The 14,630-nt window shown below is 39.6% G+C and overlaps 1 protein-coding gene across 3 annotated transcripts; it reads left to right on the top strand.

Moving 5' to 3' along the window:
- Positions 1-233: 233 nt before the first annotated feature.
- hmg20a (high mobility group 20A) lies at positions 234-14,416 on the top strand. 3 transcript variants are annotated; one of them, XM_080437696.1, is made up of 9 exons: positions 234-318; positions 6,046-6,130; positions 6,587-6,799; positions 7,143-7,275; positions 8,378-8,415; positions 9,912-9,987; positions 11,139-11,354; positions 11,898-12,030; positions 13,571-14,416. In XM_080437696.1, exons 2-9 carry the CDS (start codon positions 6,065-6,067, stop codon positions 13,572-13,574), a joined length of 879 nt encoding a protein of 292 aa, XP_080293822.1. In that variant the 5' UTR covers positions 234-318; positions 6,046-6,064; the 3' UTR covers positions 13,575-14,416. The 3 variants fall into 3 exon arrangements, with proteins under 3 accessions (XP_080293822.1, XP_080293823.1, XP_080293821.1); XM_080437697.1 differs by having other exon boundaries at positions 236-318; positions 6,028-6,130; positions 9,915-9,987; XM_080437695.1 differs by having other exon boundaries at positions 236-318; positions 6,028-6,130.
- The last annotated feature ends 214 nt before the right edge of the window (positions 14,417-14,630 follow it).

Below are 14,630 nucleotides of genomic sequence, written 5' to 3'. Positions count from 1 at the left end.
CCCCCCCATCTGTATTTTGAGCCATGGCCCCATACAAGATTTGTGTTGTTAAAATGTTTAATTATTTTTCCAAAATTACATATTTTTCCCCAAGATTATTATTTTCTTATTTTTGAAAATAGCAGATCTACAAGTGTGAGCTTGTAGATCGGCAATTTTCAAATAGCCGTAGCCTAATTGGGCTTGTTTTCATAAACCTGGTTGCTTGTTTCTCTCGCAATATCTGGCAACAGTAGTGACCGTCCGAGAAGTCCAGGTAGCATTCATTCCATTATTGTGCTAAAAGCTAACACGTTGAGATACAATAAAACCTCCCAGGTAATAAACTCCAATTGTTCTTTTCATCTCCATTGTTTAATTGGTCATCTTTTACCATTACTACTGCTGTGACAGATAATTATTATTGCTCACCAGCCAGCGAATGCGTATTATAGCTGTTAGCAAACCGATGCTAGTTAACATGCTAACACCTTATTGTTTATTATGGATGTGTGTGTGTGTGGTGCTGATTTGTTTTGCCATTAATTAACGCCATTTGTAGCTGAAGTGAAGGTTCAATTAACGTTAAGTAGCCAGGGTTTCGGTAAATGGCAGTTATATAATAACTAGCTATGGCCAAGCCAAGAAGTATACATTTAATTGTTCTGTACTGTCTTTTATAATATTAGTCATGCAGAGAGAGTTGTACATTTCAAGGGAATGTTCAGTGTATTATTGAACTATTGCATGTTAATGTGTTCTTCCATTGTACACGTTACTGTACTTTTGGTGTCTATTAGCCTTGGATCAGGACGATCATATATGTGTATTATCGATTTTGACATTTGCATAATATGATCGTCTTGGGCTTTTCCCCACAATTGTCACTGGACATCCGCCCGTAAAGTCCGTATTTCTCCGAATATGTACAAATTCTGATTGAAACATAAGGTGCTTACCCGGTAGTCCTGGATGTAAACTCGGCATTCGGAATCTTTGTGCAGTGTATTGGTCCGTATTTTTCAATAGAGATGTGTTTTAATCCCGTCTGTGGTCGAATGCCATTTCCCCCCTCGTTTACTTCCTGTTTACATTGAGTGTAATACCGGTCCTCACCTGATGCGCCCCGCCACTGCTGCCCATTGAAGAATACAGGAAACTTCCGAAAGAATCCGACACAGACGGGATTAAAACGCATATCTATTATAAATACGGGCTAATACAGTGCACACAGGTTCCTAATGTCGAGTTAACACCCGTGACTACAGGGTCAGCACTTTACATGTTTTTTTTGTACATGTACGGAGAAGTACGGGCTTTCAGCGCTGATGTCCAGTGATTTATAGGGGGTAGAGACCAAGACTATCATAGATACGAAAGTAAAATACATCTATGATAGATGTATGTCTTGATCCATTACAAGGCTAGGTGTCTATAGTGTCAATCTGGTTATCATAGTTTAGTCTGTCATACATAGCCTTGTTACTTACTACTGTATTCATGTCATCAGCTGCTGTTATAGCTGATTGATTGATTGATTGATTGATTGATGACTTTATTAACAGTTTGCAAATAGTTCAGTGGTACACAAAAATCCCTAAGGGCTTGTTTCCATTGTGGTCCTGTGTATTCAATTCATCGAGACAGGTCCTGTGTATTCAATTCATTGAGACATTTAAAGACAATTCATTGAGACATTTAAACATACAATAATTATATTGTTGTATGTCAGTATTGCTGCACAGCCCTGCTAGTGCTTTCAATACTACTTACACAGTCAATGCTATCATTTGCAATAATTTATCATGATGCATGTCTACTCTCCAGTTAATTTAAACCCTGGCATTCAGGTCCTAATTATTCCTCCTCCATTGTTATTAACTACGTCTACAATTCCTCAGGCTCAATATCAGTGGTTCTTTGTGCTGGTCTGTGCTGTACTGTACTGCATGTTGTCTTTGTAAAGTCTACTGTTGTCTCTGAGCCTAAGGTCTAATGTCCTTCCTTGTGCATTAACCTGAGCCCTTGTCTGTCTGTGTTCAGTACCATGTCGATAGCCTTGTCTCAGGCCAGACCGCACCAATGCAACTAGTCGCAACTCCTTGCAACTAAACAGTTTTTTTTAAGGCCAGTCCACACCAATCAACTGCCATGGGGGATAATGGTTGCAAGTAGCTGCATGTTGCAAGGGGTTGCATTGGTGTGGACTGGCCTTTAACAGTTAATAGAAATGATCGATTTAATCATTATACAAAATTAATTGATAATATAATGTAATTATTGAGTAGTAAAAAGTAATCGATCGCTTCTTTGGGCATACCATTATAGGTGGAAAGTTTCGAAACATTTCAAAATGTTTCGAAAATAGATGATTCACAAGCTCACAACATCTCGTGATTCGTCACGTTGTGAGCTTGTAGATCTACTATTTTCACAATTTTTGTATGACACCTTTGCGCGACAAACTGTAAAATAACGCTTAAGTGGTTAATCAAGTCATTGATATAGAAAAGAATATATATATAAATAATGCACTTGTTGATTAATCGCAAAAGTAATCAATAGAATAATCGCTACGGAAATAATCAATAGTTGAAGCCAATCCATAGCAACAGTTGTCAAATAAAATAATAAATGTCCTCAAACCACATACTTTGTAGCGAACTTACTTTTTCTGATGTTGACAGAGTTGTAATACATCCTTTATTCCTGAAGAGGACACTGTTACCCAATCTTGAATCTATGCTCAGCGTGCTTGGCTCTCTATAGTCTAGTGTGGCAGATGTTGCTTAATAAGCACATTTATTAACTGTCCAGTGATCAGTTATTTTTCATCCTGGTTCGTGCTAAGTTGATGCTATTTTTAACTGGTGACTTTGCTGATGGCATTTTAAACCCTGACATATCCCTCTCCCTCCATTCTGGAGATGAACATTTAATCAAATTATTTTTGGGGCTGTGGAGAACTCTTGTCTTTTAGATTAGACATGCCATGATAGAACGAAGTGCATTAATTGGGCTTGAAAGAAAATACCGTAGAACAGGGTTCTTCAACAGGGGGTCCGGGACCCCTAGGAGGTCCTCAGACATACTGTGGCGGGTGGTGAGTTTGTAGATCAGCTATTTTCGGCGAAGAGGTTTGGTGTGCGGGGGGAAAAGAGCAGACCAATTACAGAGCCAAAGATGAAGATTACAAAGTATTGAGGGTTTAAGTGCTTAAATGTCTGAAAAATACGTAGTGGGTGTCCCTGCTTCATCTCTCTCTCTTAGCTAAGGGGTCCTTGGCCTGAAATACGTTGAAACCCCCTGCCGTAGAAAACTTGAAAAGATAAATGATGAATAGAATAGTAACAGTTATTGACGTTATGTGTGAATTTGCCGTTGGCTTCATTGTGGTCGTATGACAAAGCAGACGTGATACAACAGTGAAACATGCATTCTCATAACAGGAAGATGGGACAGCGTAATTCCTCTGTGGTTTGTCCACACACAGTATTGAGTGACTGGAAACTCAATGAGAATAGAAGCCACATTCAGGACACTGCAGCTCACTCCCCATGTGGTCAGTTCAGTTGGTACATAGATGTCAAGGGGTCAAGAAAGACACACTGTGATGCACTTCCTGTTTTCAGAGCTCATCTCTTGGCCATCAGTCATGTTATACTAGATAACGTTGACATGTCTGGTTGGTGTTGTTGGCCGATTATAATTATTTGGATTTATATCGTCTTTGTCGGATTGAAACCGTTACTGTCCAAAAGCGTTACTTTTCAGGGAATTGGAAAAATAACCTGCGTTCCAATGGATCCATTGTAGTCATTATTTAGTCACAAGCTCTTTTTAATACTTATCATTGGTTCAATATTTATAAAGATCCATAGACAGACTTACCCACTTCACTGTGAAAGATTTTCAAAAACAGCAGATCTGCAATTTCGCAACGTCACATGCGTTGCGAGCTTGTAGATCGGCTATTTTGCTACTTTTGTGTGACACTGTAGTATGACAAAGTAGGATGATAATTTAGTAGGATGATAATTTAGGAGGATGATAATTTAGTTGGATGATAATTTAGGAGGATGATAATTTACGAAGAAACATTGAAAAGTTGAAACATGGAGATATGAGGTTTCTGCCCGACATCAACAATATGCAATGTGAATCAAGTTAAATGTGTTATTTCCATCTGTGAGCAAGCTTTTAGGGTAGAACATTTTTTAGTGTTTATGGGATTATTTTATTTGCAACTATATCCCCTATTTCAGTGCTATAAATGTTTTAGGGTCATCCTGCCTCAGGCTCCTGTTACTTTAAAAGTTATTGTTATTGTTAGAGCTGGAGATATTATTACTTCACAGTGTTATCACATTCATCATATTTATGGACTGATATCGATAAAGCATGTGTCGCTCTCCGTATTTTTGTGTTTCTCCTAAACGTCCTTATTTCTCGATGTCTTCACTGGACTCGGACACAGTTTAAAGGGAAATCAATAGAGAAAGTGATTTGGCTCGTACTCTACTTTTTTTACTCCATTCAGCGATGCATAAGACAATAATAAGCAGATATTTGATCATTTTGATGTTGAACTTTTCATATTGTTCATTCAAATATTGTTGTATCAAGTGAAAAAAAAATCAATCTTCGTCTGATTTGGATGTTTAGACCTGAACATCTCACTCATGGTCATGGTCTGCAGCGTAAAACCTCTTCCAGATCTGATACTGTGCGTTGTTGTTTCCTGAAAGACCACCAGGACCATCTGTCTCGGGAAACAAGAGTGTGTAGTTCTCACTGAAACTCTGCTCCCTCCTCTGTGATTACAGGGGCAATTCCACACAGAGCCACAGTGGTATACTTCCTGCTGCTGAAAGCCAGGCTATGAGCTCCCTGGAGATAAGCACTTGTGAGGGAGGTTAGAAAGAATGAGAGGTCTCTCTCTCTCTCTACCCTTTTTTCTTCTGCTGGCTCAATAACTTACTGGGCTGCAGTTAGATCTATTCTATCACAGGAAATGCTGTCTGGCCAAGAGAGGGCTGAGGGCCAGAGCTGGCCTGAGAGGAGAGGCCATTCTGCTTTGTAAGGCAGGGTAGCACGAGGGCCAGTTTCCATGATAGACATTTTAATGACAGATATGAAAATTTCAACAGAAGGATATCTGAAATATTCTTTTTGTCAACGGTGTAAAGGGAAAAAAGCTGAATCTCCGTCTATCTACTGCTTCTCCTGTAACCTTTTTAAATATATAAAACCCCTTGAATGTAGATTGTTGAATTGTGTCATTAAGAGAGTTCAGGGAAAACGTGACAAATGACCTCCAATGACCTTAGCTCCATGACCCGCTTTCGTTCGGATATGCGGTGGAAGATGGATAGTTGCACCTTCGGTGCAGAAATAACACTTTTTTTTTAAAATGATTGTTTAAATCATAATCATCTATTCTAGTTAAAGCTTTTAGATATTTTTTGAATCCTTGAATGTGTGTTCTACCAAAAGTCAGTAGGATAACTCTAGGTATATATTTTTGTCCTGTACATACCAGACAAGCTGCTAATGGGGAGAAAGGAAGTCACGGTGTGATGTTGTATTTCAGCAGATTATGTGTTTACTCTGCTGTCATTTCCTCTGAACCAAACTTCAAAGCAATAAACACGGAACAGCAACTCTACTGCTGGTCTAACAATAGGCTGACCTAGATAGTATGTGTGTCATCTATCTGTCAGTATGTCTGTCCGTCTGCCTGCGTGTGTCTTACTGTCTCTTACCATTCTGTCTGTCTGTCTGTATCTGTTTGTCTATTTTTTAATCTATCTCCAAATAATCTATCTCTATCTAGTCTGTCTGTCAATCTATATCTGTTAAACTGGATGTGGTTTCCATGTCATGTTCAGAATACAGAGAAACTTGGCTCAAAACTTAACTGGCTTAAAAGAGTATCAGTGTGTCTGTAAACAGAAGAAGAAAATGCAAAGAATTATAGCTGAGAACTATTGTCTACCAGCTGGTGTCCAGTGTCCCATCCCAAACCAGTGTCCCATCTCAAACCAGTGTCATGTCTCAAACCAGTTCACTCCAGTGAGGAGTTATGGAGGAGCAGTCTACGTCTCCCGGGAACAACCCTGACAACACCAGCCAGCGTAATGGAGAGGAGGTAAATGCATGATAATACACAGTCATAACTGGTAACTGGTCCAAAGGCAATATTATACTTTATAATACATTGATTAAATGTAAAAAAAAGAAAAAAAACAGATTCAGAAAAATAGTGTATCAAGCAAGTGTAAAAGTGTAACAAGATTTTTGTTTCTTTTGAAAAAAGAATTTCATCATGACTAATACAGTCTAAAAAACACGTTCATAGATTACGTGTTATTTTGTTAGTTATTGCTTAATTTATATAGGACAGTACATTTGCGAGAGTATAAGAAGGACGTGCAACGCAGGTTCTCCAAACACAATCGAACCAGGGACATAATGATTACCGTATGTGGTCGATGCACCGCCAAGTTAGCTACCGGCGTGTCCCAGAACACCATGATCAATGTCTGTTCAGAGGCTATCACTACCTGAACCCTGACTCTCCCAAATGTGTTCCCCTTCCCTCCAGAAGCCCCGTCGGGGGGTTAACTGGTCCAAAGGCAGGAAGAGGAAGAAGCCGGTGAAGGACACCAACGCCCCCAAAGCTCCGCTGACTGGCTACGTTCGTTTCATGAATGACAGGAGAGAACAGCTGAGGGCCGAACGACCCGACGTTCCCTTCCCAGAAATCACCAGGATGCTGGGGAACGAGTGGAGCAAGTTGGGTGCTGATGAGAAACAGGTAGGGGGTGTGTATGGAGTTGGTGGGGTTTAGAATTGGAGGAGTTTGGGGTCGAGTGAAATCTCTCCTCTTCGCTCCTCTTCCCACCTGTACTCCTCTCCTTTCTTCTCCTCTCCCTACCTGTTCTCCTCTCTTTTCTTCTCCTCTCCCCACCTGTTGTTCTTTCCTTACCTACTCTCCCCACCCTCTCCTCTCCTCTCGCCATACCTTATTTTCTGTCCTTTCCTCTTCTCTCCTCACCTCCTGTTCCCACCTCTTCTCCTCTCCTTTCCTCTCCCCCTTAGCTGCCTCCTCTCCTCTCCTCCCTCATGGTGACTCCTCTGTTTCTCCTCACTCTGTGCAGCGTTACCTGGACGAGGCCGAGAGAGACAAGGAGCGCTACATGAGAGAGTTGGAGAAATACCAGAAGACTGAAGCCTACAAGCATTTCACCAGAAAGGTTCAGGAGAAACAGAAAGCGAAAAGACACAGAGGAGGTGAGTTTTGATTGATTGATTGATTGATTGAATACTTTATTAATAGTTTTCAAATAGTACAGTGGTACGATTATACAATGATGCTAAAAGGATAACACAAAAAGCCCTAAGGGCTTGTTTCCATTGTGGTCCTGTAAGTGTGTCAAGAAGAATACATCTCAACTTCACTGACACTTAAATTCCATCTGTCATTGTGTATCAATCGCCAGCTGCTGTTGATAGACCGCATGAAAAAGGTATATAAAGTGATGTTGAACCTGGGCAGGCCCAGGGGCCTGGAAGGCAAAAGCCAGCAATGCCCCCTCAGATAAATTGTGTGCCCCTTCAATTATAATGCTGGCTGCTTATCCATTAACAATAAATATAATTTAATGTGCCACTTAATTTTATAACCAATAGCCGAGACGTAAACGTCTTCCCTCAGTAAGTCAGTCTCTGCCAAAGTTCAGCCTCACTATAAATTACTTACATTATGTTGACAAATTTCCAGGCCTTGAAAGGCCATAAATACAGTTTCATTTAAGTCTTAATTTCAGTCTCTGAGGTCTTAAAAGGATCAGTTGTTTTATGCACTGAATACCTGCTGTAGATTGCAATCCACTGAGACACGCTAACACTTGCATTGTGTCTCACGTTGTTGGTGATAAAATTGTGTCTTTTATGTTATTCCAACATCTCTTTAATGTACTGTAACTTGCCAAAAGGTGCTGTCACGTTGGATAGACGCCATTCTGTGCTCACAATATACATAAACTAAAGCTCATATGAGAGCTATAGTTTGTTTAAAGGTGACCAGTGATCAAGTCCCAGTTGCGTTGTAGCTCATCAGACTATGCTATGTAACACACCGGCTCTTATTTTGATATTTGATATATTTTTTAATAGCTTGATATAGATCTGAAGCACACATGTGATAAAGGCCTCCTCTTGGCTGAAACACAGACTGATGTTGTGTGTGTGTGTGCGTGCGTGCGCGAGTGTGCAAGTGCATGCGTGTAAAGAGAAAAGATTCCTCTGTCATTACTTAGGGATGTTGAGGAGACCTGAATCATCTCCTTTCTTCTCTCTCTGTCTCTTTATGCCTTCCTTCCTTCCTCTCCAGATGGTGGGCACCAGGTAGCCAATGACGGGCTGCACGAGGTGAGTTAACACCACACTAACCAATCAGAAGCACTTTCCCTGACAAAAACATGATATTGTGACATTTTCCCAGCATATCGCTATAATTATGCCATTAAGTGGCCAGCGGTATAACGGACCAGTGGACCTAAATAGAGCTCTTCTAAAGAAGCTGAGAAGAGTTGTGTAATTTAAAGAAATGTTGAATGAATTAAAATTGGAGCGTGACAGGTAACTGTCTATCAGAGTAACAGTTGCTGTCTCATTGCAAACCAAACTACTAAAGTATCTAACAAATTGTACCATTAGACTTAAGGACAATATAAGAAATGTGATTGCTTACTTTTGACTTTGAACACAGTGTAGTAGAGCTGAGTCGATGCTCTGCGTGGGGTGGGTCTGTGACGTTGGAATGCGTGGTCATGATGCTGGCTAGATAATAATGGACACTGTCGCTGTTCAGCATAGCTGCATTATGTACTCCCCCAGGGTTCAATACAAGCCTCTACACCAAATATCTTTGCTGAAGATACAAAACTCACAACGCATCACGTTGCGATGAGTTGGGACTTTGCAGATTAGCTATTTTCACCCAATTTCCCCCCCAGAATAGAGGGAACACAGCGTTCTAGTCGTGTTCTAGCAATCACCAGATCCCCAAATCTCTCTGACTTTGTTTCCTTCTCTGCGTCTCTCTCTCCCCTCTCTCCTCCCCTGGCATTTCACATTAACAAGTCATTGTTGCATCTCTAAAGCCGACTAAATCAGCTTTTTGCCCTGTGTTTGTTTCTCTGATGCAACGCCCTCTGGCCTGTGCTGAGTGTGTAATGGGGTTCTATTAAGTTAAGTAGTGTAATTAAGCAGTTCCTGCTGTAAATCTCTGACGGTGTTCCAACAGAACTGAAGGTGACTGTTCTAGAGGTTGAGAAACCCCGACAGGAGTCTTCTGTCCCCACCTTTTGGATTGCACTGGAAGCAGATTGCAGTAGAGATGAGATCAGATAAGGATCAGATCAAACTTGATTTACTCCTGAGAGGAAGTTCAGTTGTTACAGCAGCAGTCAGTAGCAAAAAAAAAGAGATGCACGATAAGGTAGAGAGTTCTACACAGGTGACATTTGGAGGCCAACCCTGAAGTTACTGCCACCCCAGATTTAAAATGGTTTTGTTTTTGTTTTGTATTGTATATTGAAAAAAGAAATACAAAAATAGAAGCTCTGTAGGCTTATGATATGATAGAAGATAATCTCCACAAAAAAACATGCTTTAATTTTTTTTTATCCCTTTCAATTTATGTGTGCTTGTATTTTTATACCCTTTTTTTCAATAAATATTTCAATCAATCAATCAAAAATGAATGTACATTTAAAAAAGATGACATGATGGCTTTGCTTCATAATTCACGTGTAAGATACTAATGCGAAACTCTGTTAGGCTTTTGTTCACCACAGACCTTATGTTTTGCATGAATCTAAAACCATAAGGAATAAAGTAATGGTCTCTCTTTCTGTCATCAGAAGGACACGGAGGGTAAAGACAGATCAGTATTTGACATTCCTATCTTCACTGAGGAGTTTCTCAACCACAGCAAAGGTACAGAGTGCTAAAATATGACTCAGCCATCTTACAGAGGATCTACTAGACATAGTAGATTGTTAACATGTTAACATCATCTTGTGTGTGTGTGTGTGTGTGTGTGTGTGTGTGTGTGTAATGACACATGATTTAAAATTGTCACATACTCGTGTTTATGAGCTGTGAATTGTTGCTGTGACAGACTCCGCCAGACTGTGCTACCAGCAATGTCCAATACACTATACAATACAAGATATAATACAAGTACATAATGTATAATAATGAAAAATATATAAAACAGTTTTCCTACTAGTAGTAATACTTTAAACAAGTAAGACGCGCGAACGCTGGAGGCGAACGCAGATTGACTGTGGCTGCCATATTTCAACCACACTGTAGTAGTGCACTCTGCCGCACTCTGTCGGCTGTATACAGGCAGTGCAGCTGCTGGCATTTCAGCACAGAGTTTCGAGTCACATGGGGGTGCGAGCCAATGAGAGCGTGAACACAGACGGAAAGACCATAAATATGGGACAGACACACAACGCAAGCACGATGATATAGTAAGCTCCACTTGGTCGCGCCTCCTTCCGCGTTCGCAATAAGTAATGAGGTGTAAAGAAACTAGTATGTATCTAGATCAATGTGAATCAATGTAGATAAGGATATTATATACGGTACAATGTAGAATTTCACCTTCCCTGGATTACTGAGGTAGGATATTTACTTACGTACTTACTGTATAATATACAAAGAAAAATAAAGTGTGGATTAATTAGCAACCGAAGATATACAGATATACATTTTTGGATGGATTGCTCTTTCCAATATAGGGCTCTTTCCCTATATGTGGCAGTCAGAAAATCTAAATACACAGAAAATAGAATATGATACATTCATGCAGCAAAAGGATGAATAAGGTGGCAGCCAAGTATGATGGAACATGATGGAGTTTTAAATATTTATTATGTTTAAGAATGACTTGAAATGGCAAAATGTGTGTCTGTGTGTGTGTGTGTGTGTGTGTGTGTGTGTGTGTGTGTGTGTGTGTGTGTGTTATATGCACTTTATATGAGTGTGACTTATACACATGCATGTCTGGTCATGTTCCTGTGTGCGTTATGTACACATTTCAATGCGTGTGTTGCGCTTGTGTGGTCCATGTGCAGCGCGCGAGGCAGAGATGCGTCAGTTGCGTAAGACTAACATGGAGTACGAGGAGAGGAACGCGGCGCTGCAGAAACATGTGGAGAGCATGAGGGGAGCCGTGGAGCGTCTGGAGGGAGACGTCCTGCAGGAGAGAGGCAGGAACGGTCTCCTGCAGCAGCACCTGGAGACCCTTCGACAAGCCCTGACCTCAAGCTTCTCCTCTGTCCAACTACCTGGTGAGGAAGCACAGCGACTTACACAATTAACACAATGGGAAGGTGGAGAGGAAGTGTTACTAAAAGCCACCTCTTCTTTACCTCCCTAAAGGCTGTATTCTCATAATCCATTATTTTTCAGATTATTTTATGTATCCGGGTCATTAATTTAAACTATACAATGATGGCAAATTAAGGTTATAAACTATAAAAGTATGTTAAATGCTCATCATAGCATATGAAACAAACAAAGATAGAACAGAGATTTGGGAAATATCTAGATTTTTTTTTTAAAGTTGTAAATAGTACATTTTTATACAGTTTATCTATATGATGCATAACTAAACCGATTATTTGATTAATACATCGGTCAGTTTTCAGTCAGTAGTTCGATTAATGGTTTCACATGTTGTACAAGAGTTGCTGCCTACACTTTGTTTTCAACCTTTTGTACATTTTTATGTTTTATACTGTAATTTCTAAATATCGTAAAGCACCTTGAGCATCATCATGTATGCAAAGTGGAATGTAATGTATTATTCTGTGCTGGCTGTGTTCCTGCAGGCAGCGGGGAGATACCCTCATTGGAAACCATCGATTCGTACATGAAGAAGCTTCACACCATCATCATCAGTAGTCCACAGGAACATGATAACCTCATCAATACCGTGAGAGACGTCGTCAATCGCCTGGACAGGTAACCCACAACAAGCAAGCATCATCACACATGTGTAGCAATTTGCCCTGTTCAGAACATTAAATACACAGATATTATTTATATAGTATATGTACAACTTGACAACTTTTTAAAAACTTGTCCAACTCCACTATGAAACTGGGCTTACACTACAGGAGTTTAAAAAACCTAACCGAGTTTTAAATCATGTTGCGTCACAAGGATAATCTTATAATATTCTCTTCTCTATAATGGTGCATCATCACCCATTAGAGGATTTTATTAGATTATCGTGCCTGGCTGAGCAGTGCAGCACCTCACTATGTCATCTCACGTGATCACATGCGAAATCAGACTTGCTGTGGTAACAGAAAAATGGATGTGTTATAAAGACACTTTTTATAGACAGTCGTGTGCTTGCCACATATCGACAAGTTTCAGCTGCCCCACCACCATAAAAGGTTGTTTCCAACTTTCGACCGGTCGCCATGTCAGAAGTCTATATTCACTCCACGTTTGTCTCTCGGTCGCGCCACAACTGGCGTCCCACTCGGACAGTAGCGACATAATCATCCAGATTGATTGATTGATTGAAAATTTTATTTGGCAAAAGAATGTAAAACAACACAGTTACATTTATAATGCTTTTGTCTAAAAGGTCCAGCCAAAAAAGTCCTTGCGGACTTGTTTCCGTTGGGGTCCTTGAATTAATTTCATAGACATATATAGTAGCAACCAAACAGTTCAAAAATCAACATGAAAATACAGATAATACAGAAAAAATACCACTATGTACAAAAAAAAGCATGAAAAAATACAAAAATATGTACAAAAAAGGGGGGGGGGGGAAGCATGGAAAAATTAAAATTATATACAAAAAAAGCATGAGGAAATAAAAAATATGTACAAAAAAGAGGAGGGGGGGGGGTCGTCTGTCTACAGGGAAACTGGTACTAGCTCCTCTTTCGGCCTCCAGAAAGATGAGTTTTTAGGGCTGTTTTGAATGAGCCCAGCGAACTGCATTTTTTGAGGGATGGGGTTAGACTATTCCATTCCTTGGTGGCTGTGCTATAGAAGGAGAATTTGCTGTTTGTTTTATGGGTGGGTGGTACCAGATTGTTGTTTACGCTCCCTCTAGTTTCGTGGCTGTGGGTGTCACTAACTTTTTCGAGGTATTTATACAGATATGCGGGTATATAAATAGTAAAGATCAAACATGTTTGATAATTATTATTCCAAATCTGTGGACCCCTCACACTACAGGATTGGTTCGCACCAGCCTCTCCCGGTGCGTCCCGACCCAACATCTACCCAGATTATCTTGTAGTGTGAGGTCAGCTTAAACTGTAATGAAACCCCATGGTTTTTATAACCTTGTTAGGGTCATTTTGTTTTAACAATGGTGCATTCGAGAGTAGACACTCTTGGGGGGGGGGATTTTTGTTCATGAATTGTTGTCATTTGTCACTGTCCAACACACCTGCATCTGAACTAAGTGGATGTGCGAATATTGTCTTTACAATGATGGTGCATTAAATGTCTTCTGTTGTGTCTTCCTCAGATAATTGGATGGTTGGACTGACGTTCAAAGGGACCACGAGTCAAAACCGTGTCTCCAAACTGATGCCTCTATCACCCGATTACTCCTGTCTGTCAAAATGTCACATGAAGATAGATTTTGGTGACACTTTATATAGTGGCCTTGTTCTAGTGTATTTACTTTATTGTTACAGCAATGTTCATTCAGAGGTGAATAACCCAATGTACGCATATCAAATATTCCACTGCATATTGTAATGCTATATTCTTCTGAATTAATTATTTTTTATGTACAAGCGGACATTACACAGACTTATTCTGTATTCTTTGCTAAGGACAAACATATTATTTATGTAGATCATACACAGGGTAATAACAATAGAATAAGGCCACTGTAAAAGTATTATTTGTATTTGTATTTATTTTTTATATTACTTTTTATGTTTTTTTGTTTTTGTTTACCCATCTGTTAACGTTAATATTGCTGTAGTAGATTATTGATTTTATAAAAAATGTCAGCTTTGGGAAAGTTCATGATGTGAAGATATGTCTGTCATTCACAGCTTCAGCAATTTCTGTGTTTCTGTGCCTGTTCTTCTGGGATTTGTATGGCATGTTAAATTAATCTGTTTGTTACCATTCATTTATGTCAAATATTTTCACTACCATATTTTAGCTGTATCCCTCATGTCCAGTGGGTTAATGTAAGAAAAGATCATGGGGATTTGTCTTTCATTATTTCCTGAAACTATTTCCCTTTTTTTTGTATTTGTATTTTACCATTGTTAAGCTCTGTTGTGCTTGTCCCTTTTTCTAATGTGGGAAAATGTAATTGTTTGTCTTTTCAATAAACACATTTAGACTGTAATTTATAGAAGGCCTGCTGTATAAACTTCCACTGTTTGTTGATGGATTTATGATGAGTATAATATGTGATTGAAAGGTGTATCGTTAGAAACCGATCTGCAGAGATAATGAGGGCCGGTGTTGAAGTGAACTCAAAAGAGAAAGTCTGAGAAAGTGTGCATTGGCCAAAACAAAGGTAAGACTACATCATTTTCAAATAAACTTGGTGGTTTTTC

Source organism: Gymnoscopelus braueri (genome assembly GCF_963280865.1).
Source record: "Gymnoscopelus braueri genome assembly, chromosome: 9".
NCBI classification, from domain to species: domain Eukaryota; kingdom Metazoa; phylum Chordata; class Actinopteri; order Myctophiformes; family Myctophidae; genus Gymnoscopelus; species Gymnoscopelus braueri.
This window is presented reverse-complemented; position numbering and strand designations above follow the sequence as displayed.

Coding starts and splice junctions, on each gene's coding strand:
- hmg20a (XM_080437696.1), top strand. CDS start 6,065: ATGGAGGAGCAGTCTACGTCTCCCGGGAACAACCCTGACAACACCAGC. Junction 8,416..9,911: donor CCAATGACGGGCTGCACGAG/GTGAGTTAACAC, acceptor TTCTGTCATCAG/AAGGACACGGAGGGTAAAGA. Junction 11,355..11,897: donor CTCCTCTGTCCAACTACCTG/GTGAGGAAGCAC, acceptor GTGTTCCTGCAG/GCAGCGGGGAGATACCCTCA.